Source organism: Molossus molossus, unplaced genomic scaffold, assembly GCF_014108415.1.
Source record: "Molossus molossus isolate mMolMol1 unplaced genomic scaffold, mMolMol1.p scaffold_m16_p_2, whole genome shotgun sequence".
Lineage (NCBI taxonomy): Eukaryota > Metazoa > Chordata > Mammalia > Chiroptera > Molossidae > Molossus > Molossus molossus.
Genome location: NW_023425355.1, coordinates 90,714,478 through 90,735,979, shown reverse-complemented (window position 1 = coordinate 90,735,979; position 21,502 = coordinate 90,714,478). Strand labels below are relative to the sequence as shown.

The following is a 21,502-nucleotide window of genomic DNA, read 5'->3' as shown; positions in this document are numbered from 1 at the left end:
TGATGAAAAGCAAGAAACTACAACCAAGATTACTCTATCCTGCAAAGCTGTCATTTAGAATCGATGGACATATAAACAGTTTCCCAGACAAGGAAAAGCTAAAGGAGTTCATCACCACCAAACCATTATTATATGAAATGTTGAAGGGTCTTCTTGAAGAAAAAGATAAAAAATATGAACAAACAAATTGGCAATGAATACATATCCATCAACAACTGAATCTACAAACAAAATGAACAAGCAGAACAGAAACATCCTCATAGATACAGAGTACATTTTGTTGGTTGCCAGATGGGAGGGGGGTTGGGGGAATGGGTGAAAAAGGTGAAGGAAGTAAGAAGTACAAATTGGTTGCTAGACTGACAAACGTCAAAGGGAAGGGGATTGGGGGGTGGGAAGAAATAAACCAAAGAACTTATATGCATGTATGCATAACCAATGGACACAGACAACAGTGTGGGTAAAGCCAGGAGTGGGGCAGGAGTGGGGAGGAGGGGTTCAATGGGGGAAAAATGAGGAACATCTGTAATACATTCAACAATAAAGATAAAAACAAACAAACAAACAAAAAACCCAGTAGCTTCTACAACAGCATACACAACTCTCTCATTCCCCCTAACAAGATCAAGGTAATCAGTTTCAGGACCCTGCTGCTGCAGTCAGGGGTTAGTATTTGGATTTTGTCATGGAATTTGGGATTAGAGATAATGGTAACTATTTGTCAAACTTTCACATATTTGTGGCTACTGATCATTTGGCACCCTGTCCTCCTCAATGGTCTTTCATGCAATGTTAGTAGTTGTGATGTCCACTAGAGGAAGCTCTGGGTTACTCACACTCCTGGGCTGCCAGCCAGGATTGGGGCATTTGCCAGATTGGTAGTTCTTAGAGGACAGTGTTTACATCTTGCTCACAGCAGGCATTTTGGAAAGTTGGTTTAATGAGTCCCCTTGAGGTAAATCCACCATCCCTAGGTGTACCACATGAGTGATGGGCCAGAGGCCTGGGATCAGTTTCAGACCTGCTGTGCCTCAGGAGCAGCCTTGTGCAAGTCCCTTATTTTCTCTGGTACTGTTTTTCGATGGGAACGTAAAGAGGATTAGACCCTCTTGTTACAAGCCCTCACATCCCTACCCCAATACAGGCAACCAGTATGAAGTGGCAGAGAATGTCTCCTCTGGGCCCTCTTGCTTGTGTCCCAGTGTAGCTCCCATAGCTGAGATGCCAGTTGACTGTTTTTCCTTGGGTCTTCCTGTCCCACTGTAGGCACCCAGACAATTGATACTATTAACTGATCCCTCTTTCCCTTCTCTCAGCGTGGACACCGACCATTGGGTTGTCAGTTGATGATAACTATGTGGGCCTGTGTGCTTCTGCCCCAGTGCAGGTACCTCCTACCTCTACTCCAGAGTAGGCACCCAGAGCTGAGGTAAGAGTTGACTGTCCTCATCTAATCCTTCTTGACTTTGCCTACATTTAGTGACCCAGAGCTGAAGTGACAGCTGAATCACCTCTGTGGTCCCTCATTCCCCTCGGTGCCTATAGTCCTTTCCACTGTAGGCACCAAGATTTGTGCTTTCAGTTGACTGTCTTCACCTGGGCAGGTACCCAGTGTGAAGTGATAGTTGATGGTCCCCAGTTGAGTCCTTATGTCTCTACCAAGTCCCTCATTCTCCTTTGTGGTATAAATATCAGTATCTGGGCTTTCTGTTGATATTGTCACCTGGGTCCTAATGTCTGACTTGTGTAGCTACATAGAGCTGAGGTGACATTCCAGTGCCCTTATGTCTTCCCCAGTGTATCTCCCATCACTGAAGTGTTACCTGTGTGTTGTGTCTTGGGTCCTCGTGCTCTGCCTCAGGGTAGGAACCCAGATTTAAAGTAACAGTTGAATACCCTCATCTGTCGCTCATGCCTCTACCAGAGGTTAGGCATCAAGAGATGATGTGAGCCCTGTCCAGGTAGCTCTGTTGGTTAGAATGTCATCCCGACATGCCAAGGTTGCAGGTTCAATCTCCGATCAGGGCACATATAAGAAGCAACCAATGAGTGCATGAATGGGTGAAACTACAAATTGATCTCTCGCTCTCAAATCAGCAACAAAAAAAGAGCTGATGTGAAAGGTGATTCTTCACTCCCGAGCCCTTAAGCCTCTCCCTAGTCTAGGCATCCAGGAATTAAATGCTGAATGTCAAAACCTGGACCCAATGTCTCCACTCCAGTGTAGGCACCAGAGCTGAGGGAACTGTTGGCTGCCTTCACAGGGCCCTCCTTTGTCTCAGTGTAGATTCCATGCCAGTTGAAAGCCCTTATACTTCAGCACCAATGTTGCCACCTAGAGCTGAGGTGACAGAAGTCTTTCCTCATCTGAGACCTGTTGCATCTGCTCCAGTGTAATCACACAGGTATGACTGACAGCTGTCTCTCCTCATCAGGTCTGTCATCTCTGTTTCACATTGTAAGGTTCCAGAGCTGAGGTAACATTTGACTCAATTCAGTGAGGCCCTAAGGTCTGTGTCAGAATGTATTCACCCAGAAATGAGGTGACAAATGACTGTCTTCACCTGATCCCTCACGCTTGTGCTTCATTTTAGGTACCTATATGGGAGGTAACAGCTGAATCTACCTGGGACCTCATGCCTCTTCCCCATTGCAGGCTCCTAGAGCTGACAGTTGACTGCCCTCATCAGGGCTTTCACCTCCTACAGGGTCACCCAGAGGGCGGGTCCTCATATTTATGCCCCAGTGTAGCACCCAGATTTGAGGTGTCAGTTGGTTGCCCTCACCTGGGCACTCATGCCTCTGTCACAGCGGAGACACTCAAAGCAGGATCAGATTGGGAGGTCCCCACAGTCCTTCCTTCCTGCTCACAGTCATCATGTGCTAGAAGCCCAGGAAGAGCTGGGTCCCTCCTCCACTCCTGCTGCTGCCCCTACTTGGATTGTCCCACACTTCTGGGAGCATCCCTTTGCCAGCAGGTTCATCAGGGGACCTGGGGATCCTGTGAGGACTATCCCCAGCATACAACTCTGCTAGGTCCCCAGTCTGTAAACTTCTGGGGGAGGGAGCTCTGTGAAAGGGCTCTAAGCCTGAAGGCCCCCTGTGCCTTTATTTGGCTTCCCACTCAAGGGTTCGATGTCCTCCTCAGGTGCGTACTGAGGATTTGAGGTTTCAGGACTGCAAGCCAGTTGCATCTGCTCCAGTGTAATCACACAGGTATGACTGACAGCTGTCTCTCCTCATCAGGTCTGCAAGCCAGGGCTGGTGGGGATTTAGATGTGTCTACTCTAGGTGCAGGCAAGAAGATAGCACCTTCTGGTAGTAAGCAGGGGGAAGGCGTGGCTGCGTCTCCAGGGGGACTCTGTACCATTCTGGTCATCATCTGGGGGGCCATGGCTCTGTGTCATCCTGAGCCTTTTGCAAAGCCTCGTCTGCCCCCATCACAGCCACATGGCTGCACCTGAGTCAAGGGTAAGACTCTCTGTAGCTACACGAGCCAAAGGGTTACAGGGAGCCTGAGTCCCTAGGCTGGCCCCAATTGCCCCTTCTCTAGACCACATAAGTGAGGACCAAGGCCTGGCCTCCAATTCTGTCCACATGGAGCCTTCTCAGGCACTCTGCGTGGGTCTGAACTAGAAGGGACTGTGAAGTACACATTCAGCCTTAAAAAGTCACCTTACTTTCCCTGATTTGGCTTCGTGGTTAGAGCATCAGCCTATGGATCAAAGGGTCCCAGGTTTGATTCCCAGTGAAGGGCATGTACCTAGGTTGTAGGTTTGATCCCTGGTCCTGGTTGGGGTCATGCGGAAGGCAACCAATTGACGTGTCTCTCACGTTGATGTTTCTTTCTCGCTCTCTCCTTCCCACTCTATGTAAAAAAAAAAATCAATGGAAAAATATTCTCAGGAGAGGATTACAACAAAAAAAGTCACTTTACTTAAGGGTCTGTGACTTGTCCCTGTCCCATAAAGCTCTTTCTTTCCCTAGTCAGTGGGGTCCAGGTGAATTTGATCTTTCCTCCCATATCTTGGAGATACTACCTCTCCTGGTTATACGAGATGGGGAGAGCAGGAATAGTGACTGGGGATGCAGTTTGTATATGGTGTGTATGTGTGTGGGGTGACGTACTATCCCAGCTTATGGGATGGCAACAGGCCAACGTGCAATTTGAATTTCTTCATCTATATATTACTTTTGCAGAGACCTGAGCAGGAACCTCGGCTCATCCCTACCTGGTGCTCCACCCATCAAACTGCACTGGACTCCCAACTGTTACCATTCTAGGCTAGGGGGACTATGCAGATCAGCTTGCTTTCAACGGCAGGCTAAGTAAGGATGGTTGGTGGGAAAAGCCCTGGGCAATTGCTTTCCCAAGAAGAGGTGGGGGACAGAGGGACCACGGGCTGATGAACTCTTGCTAACAGCCTGAGGGCCTTCCCCATCCTGGAACACCAAGCCCTGTCAGCTGCAGGGTCCTTGTGTGTGCTCACCTCCCTGGGAGTGGAACTTTCCTTCCCTGGTCATTTCCTGGGTTGCTGGTTTGGTCCCTCCAGAAAACTTCCACCCACCATATAATCATTTTATGTTCCTTTTGTTCCTAGTTGGCTGCATCTAAAAGAACTCAGGCCCATGAACTTAGGAACCACAGTGCTGGTTCCTAACATCTCCCCAGTGCTCAGCTGAGGGGCGGGACAGATGTGCAAGGGGTATTGCCTTTGTTGGGAGTGTACTGGTTTGAAGTGTCTCCCCGCCCCCCAAATCCATGTCTACCTGGAACTTTGGAATGTGACCTTATTAGAAAATAGGTGTTTTCCCAGCTGGTCTGGCTCAGTGGATTGTCATCCCATGCACAAAAAGGTCACTGATTCGATTCTTGGTGAGGGTACATGCCGGGGTTGCAGGCTGGATCGCCAGTAGGGTGCGTGCAGGAGGCAGCCGATTGATGTTGATGTTTCTCATCAATGTTTCTCTCTCTTTCCCTTCCTTTCCAAAATCAATAAAAAACATATTAAAAAAAATAAAAGAAAATAGGGTGTTTGTAGAAGTAATCAAGTTAGGTTGAGGTCACACTTAAGTACAGTGGTGTACTTAATCCAGTATGATTGGTGTCCATTTAAGAAAACAGGAGATAGATACACACAGGCAGAGGACTGCATGAAGATGAAGGCAGACAATGACATGTTTACAAGCCAAGGAACATCTGCCACCAGCAGAAACTAGAGGAGGCAAGGAAGGTCTCTCCCCTACAGCCTTGGAGGCAATGCAGCCCTGCTCATTCCTAGATTTCAGACTTCTGGCCTTCAACCTGTGACAGGATAAATAAGGTACCTGAAGACCCCCAGTCCATCTCAGGACCCCAGCTGTCTGCTTTAGAGTAGCCAGGCTACAATGCCTCCCTGGACTATCCCTTCCCTCTTGGCATCGATGTCAGCCACAAGATCCTGTTGACATTCCTTCCTAAATACTCCTCACTTCCATGGACTGGCAATGTGTGCAAATGGACCTCAATTCCTTTAAGTTGCTGGCTGAGGCAGGAACACTGTAAGGGCAGGATGCTCAATGAAGCATTTAGGTAGAAGGTAAAAAGAATTTGATCTGTCCTTGTATCCCATGGAGTGGGAAAGGATGAAGGCAGAGATGAGGGGGACCTTGGAGGTACTGGGATGCAGGGATGGGTCACGATGGGACACAGGGTCAGGGGTGAAGGAAATCCAGGTTCCAGGAACCGAGTAACAGGAAAGGGGCGAGGGATGGGTCCTGAGAAAGGCAGGTGGCCAGAGGCCCTCTACCAGGTGGGCTGGCCTCAGGTGCAAGTACCCTGCTTCATGGTCACAGGTGGCAGGAAAGAAATGACCAGGGGACAGTGGGTCTGTTTGTGAATTTAATGGTAGAGGGCTGAAGTGGGGCATCCCACCTTCTGCTTCTGTTTTTCTAGTAGCAAGGGTGGCACCTGTGGGTGAGGTGGGCCATGGAGTGCAGAGTTGGCCTGGTGGGGCAGAGGGACATTCAGGGGGCCCGAAACATGGGGGACTGATGGGCAGCAAAAAAGTCCCGTCCAGCAGGTGATCAGGAATGTAGAGTGGCCCCGAGGCTGGTGTGGACACGCTTGCCCCCTTTCCCTGGGTTCTGAGGAGCTTGCCCATAGCCAGTGGGGGTGTGGGTCGGCCACTGGCCCAATGAGGCCCACCCAATGATCCTTCCCCTTATCCCTAACTCCCATCCTAGGCTGAGGAACCTGGGACAAATGGAAGGTCACTGTTCTTCCTTCCATTGGGGCTCAGTGCCATAGACAGAAGCTGGCTCAGGTGGGGCCAGTGGTGGCTGGGGATGGTCATAGCATGAGTTGAGTGTTGGTGGTTGAGGAATGTAACTGGGCCCAGGGCCAGGAATGTGAGGCTGAGGCCTATGGTCCCGAAGTCCTCCTGATGTGGGGTCAGGCGGTGAGAAGGTGGGAAGGGCAGAAACAAACGGGGTAGGAAAGGGCTCGGTGCTTAGAGCTTGTGGGGGTTCACCCACTTGTAGGTGCCCTCATACTGGAAGCCCACTCTCTTCATCAGCTCATCTGCTTCTGCTGGACCTCGGCTGAGAAAGAGAGACAGGCAGAGGAAAGCAGTGAGGGAGCCCTTAGCCCCAGTGTCCTCCTCCCATCCCTCCCGCCATGCCTACCCCTCACCTGCCATAAACGTAGGGGATGGGCTGGGGCTTCTCGCGCTCGATCTGATGCAGCAGTGGTGTGAAGATCCGCCAGGCCTCCCGGAGCTCGTCACTGAGGGGACACATTTGTGGCTTTGGGGGGATGTGGGGACATAAAGGGAGACAGGGAAGGGGGAAGGTGGTCCCCACTGCCTGGAACCCAGTCCCCGCTGCATATAAGCAGGGCCCCCCACCTGCGCACGAAGTGCATCTGGCTCCCACAGAAGACATCCAGGATGAGGCGCTCGTACGCATCAGGGAGCTTCACGTTCTGCAAGAGAGGGTGTCACTGAGGTTGTTTGCAAACCCAGAGACCCCCAGCCCAGCCCAGCCCAGCCCCCTGGGCTGGGTGTTCACCTTGTATCTGTTGCCATAGGTCAGGTCCAGTTCCGACTCCTCAGGGTTGAAGAACATGCCGGGTTTCTTGGTCATCATCTTGGTGTACACGGCCTCATTGGGCTGCACTCGGATCACCAGTTCGTTGCGCTTGCACTGCTGCTGGAAGATGTCTCCAGCCACATCGCGGAACTGCAAACGCACCTCGGCCTTGCGCTCATTCAGGGCTTTGCCGCAGCGCAGAATGAAGGGCACCCCTGGGTGGGGAACAAGGCTAACCTCAGGACCAGCTCTGCCAGCAGCCCAGGCCACATACCGCATGTATGAGGGAGTGAGGGAGGGAGTGTGTGACAGGGTGCATGCGAGTGAAGGTGTGTGCATGCACAAGTGTGGCAAGGTGGCTGGGTCCCACCCTGCTGGCCCTCTTCCCTCCAGCATCCCATGTTGGCTGGCTGCTGGCCGTGAGCGGGTCGGACCCCAGGGAGAAGAACTCCACGAGGGCTTGCCAGCCTGCCTGCCAGGCTTGGACGTGTCACCTACCATCCCACCTCTCGTTCTCCACATAGAGGACAACAGCTGCGAAGGTGGCAGTGGTGGATCCACGGGGCACTGTGGGGTCGTCCAGGTACCCTTTGGTGGCCTCACCCTTTCCATTGGGATTCCCCACATACTGGCCCAAGACCACATTTTTCACCTGCGCTTCTGAGATGCATTTCAACACCTTGACCTGGGATAGAGGCCGGGGAGAGAGGAGGCCCTTGTGTAAAAAGATGGAGCAGCCTCGAGCATAGGGTAGAACGTGAAGAGTCACATCACCCAAAGGTCCCCAGAAACACCCTAATTTTTTTTTTTGAAGGAAAAGCTGAGGCTTAAAGAGGCAATGGGTCTGCCCTTGGTCACACAGCAGTCACTCTTGTTTTTGCTCTTACCTTTCCTTCTTTAAAATATTTTTTTCTTTATTGATTTTAGAGGGAGAGGAAGGAAGAGGGAGAGAGAGAGAAACATTGATTGGCCGCCTCCTGCATGCCCCACACTGGGGATTTGGCTCACAACCTGGGCATGTGCCCTGACTGGGCATCAAACTGGTGACCTCTTGGTGCATGGGTCGACGCTCAACCACTGAGCCACACCGGCCAGGCACCCTCCTTTCTTTTTCTTTTAATCCTCACCCAAGGACATTTTTCCATTTCTTATACAGATAGAGTGGGAGGGAGAGAGAGGAAGAGAGAAAGAGAGAGAGAGAAACATCGACGTGAAAGGGACACATCGAGTGGTTGCCACCTGCACGACCAACCAGGGCCGGGGACAAACTGCAACCGAAGTACATGCCCCTAGCGGGAATCGAACCCGGGTCTCTCCGGACCGCAGGCCGATGCTCTAACCGCTGAGCCAAACCGGCCAGGGCGCCTTCCTTTATTGCTAAAGTCAGTAATTCTGAACATTGAAAAAATCTCAGAAGAAAGAAAAAGACATTAAAACGTAAAAGACTTTTCAAGATTTAAAAGTTAAGCTATGGAACATAATGAACAGAAAAAGCTGATAAACAAAACAGACCCAGAGACATAGGAAGGAGTACTCAGACGGACAAACCTCAGAGGAGGGGGGTGGGGGGGTAGGGGTGAGATAATCCAAAGAACTTATATGCATGTATGCATAACCAATGAATATAGACAACAATGCTTGGTGGGGGGTGGGATAGGGAGGAGGGTGTCTGTGGGGGGGAAAAAGGAGAAATATTTATAACAAAAATAAATTAATAAAAACAAAAGTTAAGCTATGGGGAAAAATTGTTATTATTATTTATGGTACGTGCCCCTAGCGGGAACTAAACCTGGGACTCTCTGGTCTGCAGGCCGATGCTCCAACCGCTGAGCCAAACTGGCCAGGGTGAAAAATTGGTTTTTAAACTGACTTCTTTTCTTTTTTTTATTAATTCATTTTTGTTACAGATGTTTCTCCCCCCCCCCCCACCAACACCCTCCTCCCCATCCCGCACCCCCCATCACAACACTGTTGTCTATGTCTAATGGTTATGCATACATGCATATAAGTTCTCTGGTGTATCTATTCCCTCCCCCTCCCCCTGAGGTTTGTCAGTCTGTACCCTACTTCTATGTCTCTGGGTCTATTTTATTCATCAGTTTATTTTGTTCATTATATTCCACAAATAAGTGAGATCATGTGATACTTGTCTTTCTCTGATTGGCTTATTTTACTTAGCATAATACTCTACAGGTCCCTCCATGTCACCTCAAAGGATAAGAGATCTTTCTTTCTTACTATAGTATTCCATTGTGTAAATGTACCACAGCTTTTTTACCCACTTATCTACTGATGGGCATTTGGGCTGTTTCCAGATCTTAGTAATTGTAAATAGTGCTGCTATGAACATAGGAGTGCATGTATTCTTTCTGATTGGTGTTTCAGCTTCTTAGGATATATTCCTAGCACAACAGTCACTCAGTCCTGCAACATGACATCTTGGACTTCTGATTCCCAGCCTAGGGCACCCCTTCCTCAGGGCTGGTTACTGGGGCTGGCAGTGAGGACCAGCACCGTGCAACTCTACCTACCTTCTCATCACGGACATCATCTGAGTCAGTGGAGGTTGGCTTCTCCATGGCAACCAGACACAGCATCTGTAGCAGGTGGTTCTGCATCACGTCCCTGGCAGGGAAGCAGGCAGAACTCGGTCAGGGGCTTCCATGTTGGAAGAAAGGTGCAAGGAGTGAGCCCTGCCTTAGCCCCCTCCCTGTTAGCCAGGTTCTGGGGGCTGGGGTTTCAAGTGGGACTTTTGAGCAAGTTACGAGACTTGCTTCCTGATCCTCAGTGTCTACCAGATTCCCTTAAGGCAAGGAAGGAGTCAGTGATAGCTATCACTGACTGATCAGACTCCCGCTGCAATTTGAACTTCAGGGTGGGAAAGGAGGAACCCCCTAGAACAGTGAGGGGTGACCCTGTAGGAAGGCAAGATTGTACCCCATGCCCATGCATGCCTCCTAGGAAGGAAAGATGGGCTCTCACCGGATGATCCCAAATTCATCGAAGTAACCCCCACGGCCCTCAGTACCAAAGGGCTCCTTGAAGGTGAGGATGACGCAGGCGACATTGTCTCGGTTCCAGATGGGGCCAAAGATCCTGTTGGCAAACCTGCAGGAGGGGCAGGGCAGAGGCTGGCGCTGTATCCAATGAGGCAGCAGCAAGGCAGGCTAGGCCTCCCAGTGCCCGCCTCTGACCTGGCCCAGTCCCCCTCCGCCCCATCCCGTGGCCCTGGCCCCAGCCCCAGCTGTACCTCAGCACCATGAGGTTCTGGACCATCTCCTTGCCCAGGTAGTGGTCGATGCGGTAGATCTGGTCCTCACAGAACAGGGAGGAGATGTGGTTGGACAGCTGGTCGGAGCTCTGCAGGTCTTTCCCAAAGGGCTTCTCCACAATGATTCGGTTCCAGCCTCTGCAGAAACCCAGAGCCTTGTCACTCCCACTCCCTCCCTGGGGAGCGGGGGCCAGAATCTCATCATCCCCAATAACCTCTCCTTAGGGAGTGGGGATAGGAGTGGCCTAAGAGCTAGTGGGAGAGCCGGAGGTGGGGGCTTCAAGACCACATTTATCTCTGTGGGTTTTAAAATGGGAAAAAGTCCTTGTTAGTCCCACTGAGAGCCAACATGGTATTCTGCATTCAAAACCAGAACAAAGTGAGAGAGACTACTATGGCTGTGCAAAAAACGGAGCGACCAAGCCCAGGAAGTGGGATTCTTGTGGAGCAACACTGCCACCTCGTGGTCATAAAGGGCACTTTGGGAAATGCCAAAGAGCCTAAGCAGCAGCAACCAGCAGTTTCATGCAGCCACACTGCCACGTCGCGGTGCTAAGGGGGACTGTTTTCAGGAACAGTTGGATTTCTAGTGAGGTAAACTATGAGGGTCTACAGATTTAGTACATAAATATGTGTGGTAGTATTTTCAGTAAGGATGTCAGAAAGCTACCGTATTTACAGCTTATTCCATTCTTTATGAAGTTAATTCATGTAGAGAACAAACAAGGAAATCCTGCTTTTTCAGACTACCTAGACCAGTTTGCCCTAGGTCTATGACAGCTGCCAGGGCAGGCCAGACAGAGGTAGGGCACACCAGGGAGGCAGGAAGGAAAAGTAAAAGACAAGCCTTACGTCTGGCTCATGCAGGTCTCTCGGATGTTCTTGGTGACAGCCTCATAGACAGTGGGGGGCAAGGCCAGGTAGAAGAGGCGGTTGGCCCGTGACCCCTGGCAGAGGGCATTCATGTGGTTATTCAGGTGCTCATAGGAGGCTGCGTGATCGTACTGGCCAGACACATAGGAGTTGCAGGCAAAGAACTCCTCCAGCTTGGGCTTCTCCTCTGGCGTGGCCTGGCAAAGATGGACACAGGGATGTCAGCCCTTCCTTGCTCATCCCACAGCCAGGGCAGGCTCCTTTGGAAGTCAGCCAACCTAGCCCCACACTGGGTTCACCACTATTTCATCAGCTTTGCACACCCAAGGGGAAGGCCAAGGCAACTGCAGGGGATGGGGCCTAGTAGTCCCAGGCCAGGTCCAGAAGGGGCACCCCTGGGGACCTCGTGCCCTAAGACAGAAGTCAAACTTCAGGAAAGTTTGACCTGGAAGAAACATACCATAGAAAGATCTCTCTCTTTCTAAAGTCATTACACCAAACTACAGTGTGCTGGGAAAGCCCAAATCTGCAGGATTCCCATGGTCTAGAGCAGTGGTTCTCAACCTCCCTGATGCCGTGACCCTTTAATACAGTTCCTCATGTTGTGGTGACCCCCAACCATAAAATTATTTTCGTTGCTACTTCATAACTGTAATTTTGCTACTGTTATGAATCGCCATCGGAAATATGTGTTTTCCAATGGTCTTAGGCAACCCCTGTGAAAGGGTTGTTCAACCCCCAAAGGGGTCGTGACCCACAGGTTGAGAACTGCTGGTCTAGGGGTTTTTTCAGCTCCTGGCCCTGGGGCACAGTGAGTCCACATGAGGGGGATCTGGGAAACAGGGGTCTCAGGCTCGTAGGGTTCCTGCGCCGCACCCTGTGCCCCTCCTGTCATCTAGGAAATGGCAGGAGCAGGTTGGCAGTTTTCTGTGCCAGTTCAGCAGAGTAGTGTGGGTGGTTTTAAGGAGGGCAAGGATAAGAAGTGCTTGGGGCCCAGGTGACTGTCCTAACATGGCCCTGACCCTCTGCAGGATAGGGAAAGAGGGCCTGGGGGAGCAGAAGCAGAGAGTGAGAGTGGGAGGAGGAAAGGGCATCCTGGAATGGGATGGGGGCTGTCCCCTTCAGAGACCCTGGAAGCTACTCACTTTGAAGAAGGGCTCGCTCTGCTTACGTATGTCAGCCACCGTGAGACGGGAGCGGGCATAGCCCACGATGAAAGTGTTTTCAGGCAGAAGGCCATCCCGAAACAGCCACCTGAGGGCAGAACATGGCTGTGGCCAGGGCGAGAAGGGCAGGGAAGGTGAGGAGGGTGTGGGGCAGTGGGACAGTGGAGGAGGGTGCTTACCAGATGGTGGGGTAGATCTTCTTTTTGGCAAGGTCACCCTGTGGCAGAGGGAATAGTCATGGTTAGGGGAAGCTGGGTACATGACCTAAATGATCTCCCCACATGGAGACCCGGGTACTTGATCAGGGTCACCACTCAACCACAAGCATACCCGTCCTACTCCTGTATGTAGAGGAGCTTGAATTAGAGCCTGTGCTAACCCTTTACCCTGACCCTGAACTAACAGTGCCCACAATCGCAGGAACCACCTTGAGGTATATGGACCTCGTGCTGGCCAGGAAGCACCACAACCAATCTGGCCATCCTGCAATCACACAGACCATGATCTCTGGTCTCAGTGCAAGCAAGCGGAACCAAAGCCAAACCAAAAAGCCCACTTCTAGAAAACTCATCGGCTAAAGAAGAAAACCTGAAAACTACATTCACTGGAAGCAAATGGCAATGGAAGTAGCATATATAAAAACTTGTGAGATGTGGTTAAGTACTTACGTTGGCAAAAAAAAGAATGGCTCAAAATTAATGACCTCAGCATTCATTTTAAGAGGTTAGAAAAAGCGCCCTGGCTGGTTTGGCTCAGCGGTTAGAATGACGGCCCGTGGACCAATGAATTGAGGGTTTGATTCCGGTCAAGGGCACGTACCTCTGTTGCAGTTCGTCCCCGGCCCTGGTCAGGGTCTTGCAAGAGGCAGCCAGCTGATGTGTCTCTCTCATGTCGATGTTTCTCTCTCTCTCTCCCTCCCTCCCACTCTACCTGAACACGAATGGAAAAATATCCTTGGGTGAGGATAAAAAAAAGAAGTTAGAAAAAGGACAGTAGAAATTTTAAGCCAAATAAGTTTCAAGGCGGGATATAATGAAAAATTAATAAAATGGAAAACAAACCAAAAGATGAACAAAGTCAAAAGTTGGGGTTTGAAAAAGACTAATGAAAAACAGACAACTCTCTGGCAAGATTGCTTGTTTCTTTTTTAATCCTCACCTGAGGATATTTTTCCATTTATCTTCAGATAGAGTGGGAGGGAGGCAGAGAGGGAGGGGGGAGGGAGAGGGGAGAGAGAGAGAGAGAGAGAAAGAAACATCAATGTGAGAGAGAGACATCAAGTGCTGGAATCAAACCCGGGACTCCTTGGTCCGTGGGCCAATGCTCTAACCGCTAAGCCAAACTGGCCAGGGCAAGATTGCTTTTTAAAAGGCACCAAGAGCCCTGGCCGGTTTTGCTTAGTGGTTAGGATGTTAGCATGTGGACCAAAGAGTCTTGGGTTTGATACCCCGTCAAGGGAACATACCTTGGTTGTGGGTTTGATCCCCAGCCACAGTTGGGGTCACGTGGGACGCAACCAATCAATGTGTCTCTCTCACATCGATGTTTCTCTCTCTCTCTCTCCCTCCCTCCCTTCCTTCCACTCTATCTAAAAATTAATAAAAATCCTTGGGTGAGGATTTAAAACAAGGCACCAAGAATTAGGGGTACAGTGGGACAAAATTACAGTGAGGCAACACAGAAGACGGTTTTATAAACAATCGTATTCCCTTCTGACAACTTAGATGAAATGGACAAATTTCTTGAAAAATCCAACCTACCAAAATGGAGTGAGGGACCTGATTGGGCAATGGTCATTAAGGAAATAGGATTGTAGTCATTAAACCTTCCCACCAAGACAACCCCAACCCTGACCCTGGCACAGGATCTTCGCCAGTGGGTTCTACCACAACGCCAGGAAGAGAGAGCTCCAGCCTGAGGTAAACTCTACTGCAAACACAATGGGGAGCACTGTTGAGCCACTTTATGGGGCCTGCAGAAGCTTGGTACTGAGACCTATCAGGAAGGCACATGGGAACCCCTCAGCCCGTCTCATTCACATGCAGATGCAGAGGCAAAATCCTGCGGAAAAAACATTAGCAAACAAAATCCTGTAATGTTAAAAATGTGACGTGTCAGAACCAAGTTGGGGGATATCCTGGAAACAAAAGGTTGGTTTGATATTAAAAAGCAAAAATCATTGTCTTGGCTGGTTTGGCTCAGAGGTTGGAGTGTCGGCCTGTGGACCAAAGGGCCACAGGTTCAGTTTCCAGTCAGGGGCATGTACCTGGGTTGCAGGTTTGATCCCCAGCCCTGGCCAGGGTTGTGTGGGAAGCAACCAATCAATGTGTCTCTCTCTTTCCTTCGCTCCCTTCTACTCTACCTAAAAATCAATGGAAAAATATCCTCGGGAGCAAATACTTGTACATGGATGTTCATAGTAGCCTCAATTTACAATATCCCTAACTTGGAAACAACCCAAATGCTCAAATCAATCAACAGGTAGGTGGAAAAGCTATATATTCATTCTATGGGATACTACTCAGTGACAATGAGCTAGTGATCCACACACCCAATGCAGGCAAATCTCAAAAACATGCTGAGTCAAATTATGAGTTCACCTAAATGAAGCTCTAAAATTAGTAAAAACTAATCTATTGTGATAGAAATTACATCAGTGGTTGCCTGGAGCAAGCAGGTGGCGGATTGACTGGGAAGACCATCCAAGTATTTCCTGGGGAGATGGAAATGTCCTACATCGTGATAAAGATTTACAATCAATTGTACAGTTAAGGTTTGTGTATTTCAATGTGTACAAATATTGCCTAAAAACGAACAGTCTAAAACAACAAGAATTGAGCAGAGGGTAGAGAGTGGGTAAAGCAAGATGGCAGAACGTTGTGGGAGCTGGGTGATGGACAGTGGCCTATTCATAGAGCTATTCTGTTGACTTCTTGTGTATGTGAAATTTTCCAAAATAAAAGCAAGAGTGTTACATGGCAACTGTGAGCAACAATATGGCGAATCCCACACACTTGACAGGAGACTCTATAAAGAATCACAAAGTTCCTTCTCCCCAGATTCCAGCTCAGTTGCTGTAGCCATTCTAATGTGCTTTAATTGTGTGAACTGACAATTGAATTCTCCCCTCCAGCTGGAAGAGGAAGGGGCAAGGATGGCCACAGGTTTTTGGAGAAGAACAGAGCAGGGAGCCCTTTCATCTGCCTGCTCTGTAATTGAAGAACAGGACAGGCCTGGGCACAACCCACGCTCCACTGAGCATTGCCAACTAATGGGGTGGGGTGGGGGGAAGAATATGCTGGGCTGGGGTGGATGTGAATTTGCCCCAGGCAGAAAAAAGGAGGCCAAGCAACTGGAACCAAAACAATCCCTACCTGGTTAAAATTCCTCTGCAGACAGGCAGTTAGGAAGGCAATGGGGGCCTGGAGGGGTGGTACCTGTGGGTGGGAAATCCCTACTATGGGTGGGAGTGGGGGAAGGCCATTTCGCAGACTCCGTGGGAGTTTAGGGATGCCTGGTGCCTTGAACGTTCATGTTCTTCCTGTTCTTTGCTCTGTCTCCAATGTCCTTGGGTGACCTGACCTCTACCCAGGGCTTAAGGTGGGAGACTGCATGTGGACAACTCCAAGTCTCTTCCAGATCAGAGTTCACTGAGCACCAAGCTCACATAAGCAGGTGTCTACTGGCCATCTCCAGGCTCCATTGGGACCCCAAACTTCCAAAGTGGGCAGTTCCCAAACCAGGCTATGCTGTCAGTGCCCCTGCCCAAGCCTGCCAACTACTTATAACTGATCTCCTAAATGCTCTGGAGTGGGTCCCTACTGGAATTGCTACCTTCCGTGTGAAGCACTGCCACAGCCTCCTCAGATGGTTACCCTCACTGGTCCTTCAAGGTTCAGCTCTGGGCCCCAGTTTGAGTTTCAAGCTTCCCCTCCATGTCCCTCAATGCCCAGTAACCCCCACAGGTGCACTACTCACTGGGGATCATCAGTGCCCACCTCTGGCTTCTCCTACCAGTGGGGATGGATGGGGACTCTGCTTCTTTTGCCTTGGCTCAGTGTTGGCCCTGATGGTTCCAGAGAGGTTTGCTGTGGACTAGCCCCCAAGAGAAACAATCAGAAACTCAGCCTGCAAACTCCTCACGGCAGGAAACATTTGCTTACTATCCAATTCCAGCAGGCTGTGGGGAATCAGGACAGACTACAGGCAATAGATTGGTGGCAGGGCACTAGTTCCCTGTCTGCTGAGTCACAGTGCCCCACACCCCAAACTGTTTGTTCTTGTCGTTCCCTTTGGGATTAATTAGCGATAGAACCTGCTTGTCTAGTTCTGCTCAGCCCCTGCAACCAGCGGTCTGCGGGCTCCAAGTCACCCAAGGAAGAGGTGACATAGAACCCAGGGCAGTGGGGGGTGTGGGGCCTGACAGCTGCTCTCTTTGGGCTGGGGGTAACCTGCCCTCCCTGCTGGCCTGGGCTGGACTCCTCTGCAAGAAGGAATGTGGGAAGACAATGACCAAATCTCAGCATGCCACGTGTGGGTGTAGATCAATTACAGGAGCTCTTGGTGAGATGCTGCAATCTTTCCTACACCCTTCATTTTGCTCCAGGGCCACAGTGGAGAAGGAGCTGTCCAGGGACACAGTGACTTGGTTGGAGAAGCAGGACCTGATTAGGATCTCCAGCCACCAGGAGCTGGCCTGGCTGGGGCAAAGGAACCTGGGCCACCTGCTTGTTGCTGCCCAGGTTTGACTTCAGTATACTGTCTTATAAACCCAAACTACTGCTGATGTCTGTCTATGAGGGTTTTAGGGCAGAAAGCATGACAGAGAGCTTCAGGGGTTAAATGCCAGCTTAAGGCCCTGCAGGGTGGGCGGGCCATCCTGTCCCCCCAGGGTCACTCAGGTCAAAGATCTGCTGGGTCTCCTGGGGTGGAGCCCAGACTTTGGCTGGGACCCAGCTGGCTCCTGGCCATTAGGGTGAGAACTGGGGGCTGCTGAGGTAAGCATGGCTGCAAAGTCAACAAAAGGGCCTCCCTACTCCACCCTGGGGCTTGTGAATCACCAGGACTTTGAGGGGGGTGCCAATATCATCATGACGCAGCAAGAATCTTATCGGCCCAAGGAGAAGGCAGTCCAGAAACATTCCGAGGAAAGGGAGGGGCTGGGGCTGCCAGGTCATCCCTTGTACAGGCCCGTCACTGGGATGGCTCCTGAGCACCCATTGAGCTCATGGCCCTTGTGGTCCAGGTGGGGAGACTGAGGTCCAGACAAACGAGGGGCTCACGAGGGGCTCACTGAGAACCAAGCAGTAAGCCAATCCTGTCCAAGTGAATTCCCAGTCCTCTCTCTTTCTCTTACCCCCATTCCTCTCTACATCCCCTGGAGGGAAGAGTCACTTCAGCCTGGCTATGGTCCTATCAGATGGGGGAGGAAGGCCCAAGATTCTTCCCCTCATGCTGGTCTGTAAGGAGGAACTGGTTTCTTTTATTCCAAAGCTTTCTGGACTGGGACAGTAAGTACTTGCACTCCCTTCCTGCTTGGGGGTGGGAATCCTGAGAAGGGGGGAAGTGCCTACACAGCAGGGGGAACAGAGAGCAGCCCCAAGCCCATTGGGTAACTCTGTGAGCTAGCATCATAATGCTACCAGGAAGGAAGTTGGGTGTGGGGCTGAGGGTTGGGTAATTGGGCAAGGGAGGAAGAAGGAGCAGAGGATGGCTACATGGGCCCAGCTGCCCCGGGGGGCCCACCAGTCACTGGGGGTTCTGTGTTTGCTCTCCCCTTTGTGTGAAATGCTCCCTCGGCCTTGGCTCTGCAGGCCCTCCTTGTGAAATCTATCTGCTGAGGGATGGGGCTGGGGACACAAGGGCCTGTTTCTATCTTTTATCACATGTGTCACTCTGAATTCTTACTGGGCTGCAAACTCACCTTGGGTCCTGGTCCCCCAGCACACAGATCCTAGGAGGAGGGCAGGACCTGTGTCTCTGCACTGCAGAGGAAGCACCTGATCGCCATTTGTTGGATGAAATGAACAGAAAACTCACTGGTTTCCCACAGTACCACCCTGCCTACCTCCTACATGGAAGGAGCAGGCATGGAAGGCCTGATTCTGGAAGCTGTTCTAGGTGCTGCCTGAGTGTGGGAGGCCAGCCCACCTGGTTCCAGTCCCCTTGAATAGGAGATGGAGAAATGAACAAGAAGGCTCTTCTTTGGAGGACAACCTGTATTCTCCCACTCCACCCTGCTGGAGTGGCACTTCCCACTTCTACTCTGGAAGCCTCTGGTTGTCACTCCCAGAGCAGGGGAGAGTAAAGGGGAACCCTACCGATTGCAAAGAAACAAAGTTGCCCAACCTCAAGATGGCCACAGGTGAAGGCAACAAGGAGTCACAGAATCAGCTTGGCAGAGCCCGAGGACTCCTAGCACTTGCTTCAAAAGCCCTCATTTGCTATGTGGAAACAGATTCAGAGAAGGGAAGAGACTTGCCAGATCACACAGCAAGCTTGGATGTTCTCAATGACACCTCTAAGACTTGAGGGCCTGGAGCCGTAAGCCATTTATTGTGGTCTGGGATGCTGTGCTGGATCATCCTATGACAGGCTGGTATGGGGATGAGGGAAAGGAGAAGAAATAATCCTGAGATACTTTCTCTTCCAAACCATTTCTTGGATAAAGGGCCTAATGGTCAGAGTCCTAGGTGTTAAGGTTGGTGGCCAACATAGGTGTAGCTCCTCTAAGGGGACCAGGCTGGGGCTAGGGTGGAGGCCAAGCCTTCCCCATGTGCTCCTCCTGTGCATTCCCCAGACTTGGACTTATGGGGAGTTAGAGGACAGTGCTTAGGGTAGACCTCCCTTCCCTCCCACCGGCAGAACCCTTTTCCCCGGCTCTGCCTCCCGCCCTGCATTCTGGATGTCCTTTTCCAGGTTCTGATCAGAATCTCAAAATTGACAAGGAGCAGGCTCTGCAAAGGGCAGCAGCATGTTATGATACATGAACAAAAAACCAAGGTCTTCCAGAGCTGAGGAGACTATAATGTGAAAGGTGCAGAGAGACAATGCTTATCCTGTCAAGAGCTAACTAGTTTTGGTAGAATTCTTGCTCAAGATTATATAAATTACAAGCAAAAATGGTCATGCGACGTTTAGCAGATTCTTCTTGGTCATGACCAGGATTAAAAATGAAGAGGAGGCCATTTTTACTTCCAGATGAAGCTCTGGCAGCTCATCTCACCAGCCCCTGTATATTTTACACTGGGAGGGGGTGTTAGTGTGGGAGTCATGGCCTTTCCTATCAGAGTAAAATGACAGTGTCACTGGCTAGGCAATGGGGCTCCTCAGCAGGCCTTGGAAGTTGGGACAGAGAGATAGCATTCAGAGAAAGGTTGAATGTTTGTCCCCAGGAAATTTGGGTAGAGAGAGACAAGGTGGAAATTGGGCCTCAGATCCTGCCTCTGGAACTAATTGACTGTGTGATATTTGTCAAGTCACAAACAGGTTTGAAAAAGATAGATACAAAATGAATAGCCTCGCCTGTTTGCATCTCAATTTTCCCTAGGGAGGAGGAAGTCTAATCAGACAGTCCCTGAGGACCTCCCAGCTCTGGGACATGGGTCTAGTCAATGGCTGTGCATAGATTTGAGAAATGCTTCAAAATGAGTATATACCAGGTGGTTCTGGGGTAATAATGGTACATAGGCAGGAGTAAGAGGGAGAGCCCAACTAAGCAGAGCTCAAGTGGCTCCATGACAATCAGTTGGGAAAGCCTGGGCACCTAGCAGGAAGGGATCTTAAGCAATGTCACACTCTAAGTTTGGATATTAAGATGCAGGGCCTAGGGGAGACTCACCGATGCACCCATGATGATGAAGATATACGTTTCGGACTGATGGAAGGCATCACCCTGGTACAGCTCTTCCCGTAGGATCCCACACACCTGGGTCCGGCTCAGGGCCACCTGCTCTGCCATGATGCTCTCTGGTGAAAGACTTGTTGACAAGGCAGGAGAACAGAAGAGCATTGAGAAGTTGGCTCCTTTCTTAAGGGATCTTTTGGGCTCTCACCCAGCTATCTGATTATTGAAACCACTGGCTGTGAATGGCTGGGGCAGAAGCAGGGTGGTTGAGGGTGGGGGTTAGAAACTTCTGGCTCTGGGCTCTGGCTATACTCCCAAGCAGCCTTCTTTCACAGTGTACATTATAAAGTTACCCAAAGCCCTAGTGGATTCCAACTAGAGCCTCATTTCTTGGGGGCTGAATAAAACTCTGCTGGAGCATGGCATGACCTGCCTAGGTTCATCTCACCCTGAAAATCAGGTGGAAACTCCACAATGAGCTGGAGCATGTTAGACCCTGCAGCTCCAGGCCTCCTCCTGCCAAGCTGGGACACTCGGGCAAGTCCCTGCTCCCCTCAGGTTTTCATTCTTCTCAGGGGTACAATGGGGGCGACTGGATGGGTTAAGACCCTTTGATTTTGCTCAGCTGCCAAGCATGGCACAACGAAGAGCCTCGCGGCGCAACACACCCTTCAGCCAGCGTGACACCCACCCACTTCATTACCTGCTCCTCGCCGCCTCCGCCGCCCGTGGAGTTCACAGCCTTGGAGTTACCGGCCGTTTCCGGGGGCTGAGACCCGCTGGTCCATTTAACAAGAGGGGGCGGGCGCCCGACCGCTTCAGGCGAGGCGAGAGGGCGGGGCCTCCGCGGAACCCTCCCTCGCAAGGGTGGGAGCGGGGCGCGAGCAGGTGCGCGCGCATCCCAGGCTGTTTCCTCCCCCCCCCCCCCCAGCGCGTGGTCCCCTCCCTGGGCCCGCCCCTTCGGCACCTGCGCAGGCACTGCCGCCGGCTACTGTGCCGCAAGCGGCCTGCTGTCCCCGCCTTAGCTGTGCTGCGTACCCGACGCCTAGCAGGTCCGCGTACAGCTCCTCGTCCTTCCCTCAGTTATCATCGTAGGCTCGGCCCCGCCCCTACAACTTGGCTTTTGCCCCAATGCGGGCCACTCCGCGCCCTCGCAAAGGGCTCCACATCCGCCAGCGGCGTGGCCACGCCTCCTGGGCCCCCAGTTTACGGCATGGCCCCGCCTTCTGGCCCAGACTGGTCGCCTGCTGAGGTCAAACCAGCCCTATTAAGTTG

At 51.1% G+C, this 21,502-nt stretch overlaps 1 protein-coding gene across 2 annotated transcripts; it reads right to left on the bottom strand.

Moving 5' to 3' along the window:
* Positions 1–6,353: 6,353 nt before the first annotated feature.
* G6PD (glucose-6-phosphate dehydrogenase) lies at positions 6,354–21,377 on the bottom strand. Of its 2 annotated transcripts, none has more exons than XM_036270273.1 (13): positions 21,266–21,377; positions 20,222–20,360; positions 12,561–12,598; positions 12,361–12,469; positions 11,195–11,412; positions 10,322–10,480; positions 10,054–10,179; positions 9,603–9,696; positions 7,570–7,756; positions 7,051–7,286; positions 6,888–6,964; positions 6,674–6,766; positions 6,354–6,582 (listed from the first exon to the last, which is right to left on the bottom strand). In XM_036270273.1, exons 2-13 carry the CDS (start codon positions 20,339–20,341, stop codon positions 6,492–6,494), a joined length of 1,548 nt encoding a protein of 515 aa, XP_036126166.1. In that variant the 5' UTR covers positions 20,342–20,360; positions 21,266–21,377; the 3' UTR covers positions 6,354–6,491. The 2 variants fall into 2 exon arrangements, with proteins under 2 accessions (XP_036126166.1, XP_036126165.1); XM_036270272.1 differs by lacking the exon at positions 21,266–21,377 and adding an exon at positions 20,931–21,073.
* Positions 21,378–21,502: the final 125 nt, after the last annotated feature.

Bases quoted from the DNA above. Each gene is read 5' to 3' on its own strand.
- G6PD (XM_036270273.1), bottom strand. From the start codon at position 20,341: ATGGCAGAGCAGGTGGCCCTGAGCCGGACCCAGGTGTGTGGGATCCTA. The intron at 12,470-12,560 runs GTAAGCACCCTC...TTCTGCCCTCAG, and splicing joins AAGATCTACCCCACCATCTG to GTGGCTGTTTCGGGATGGCC. The intron at 7,757-9,602 runs GTAGGTAGAGTT...CCTCTATCCCAG, and splicing joins ATGATGTCCGTGATGAGAAG to GTCAAGGTGTTGAAATGCAT.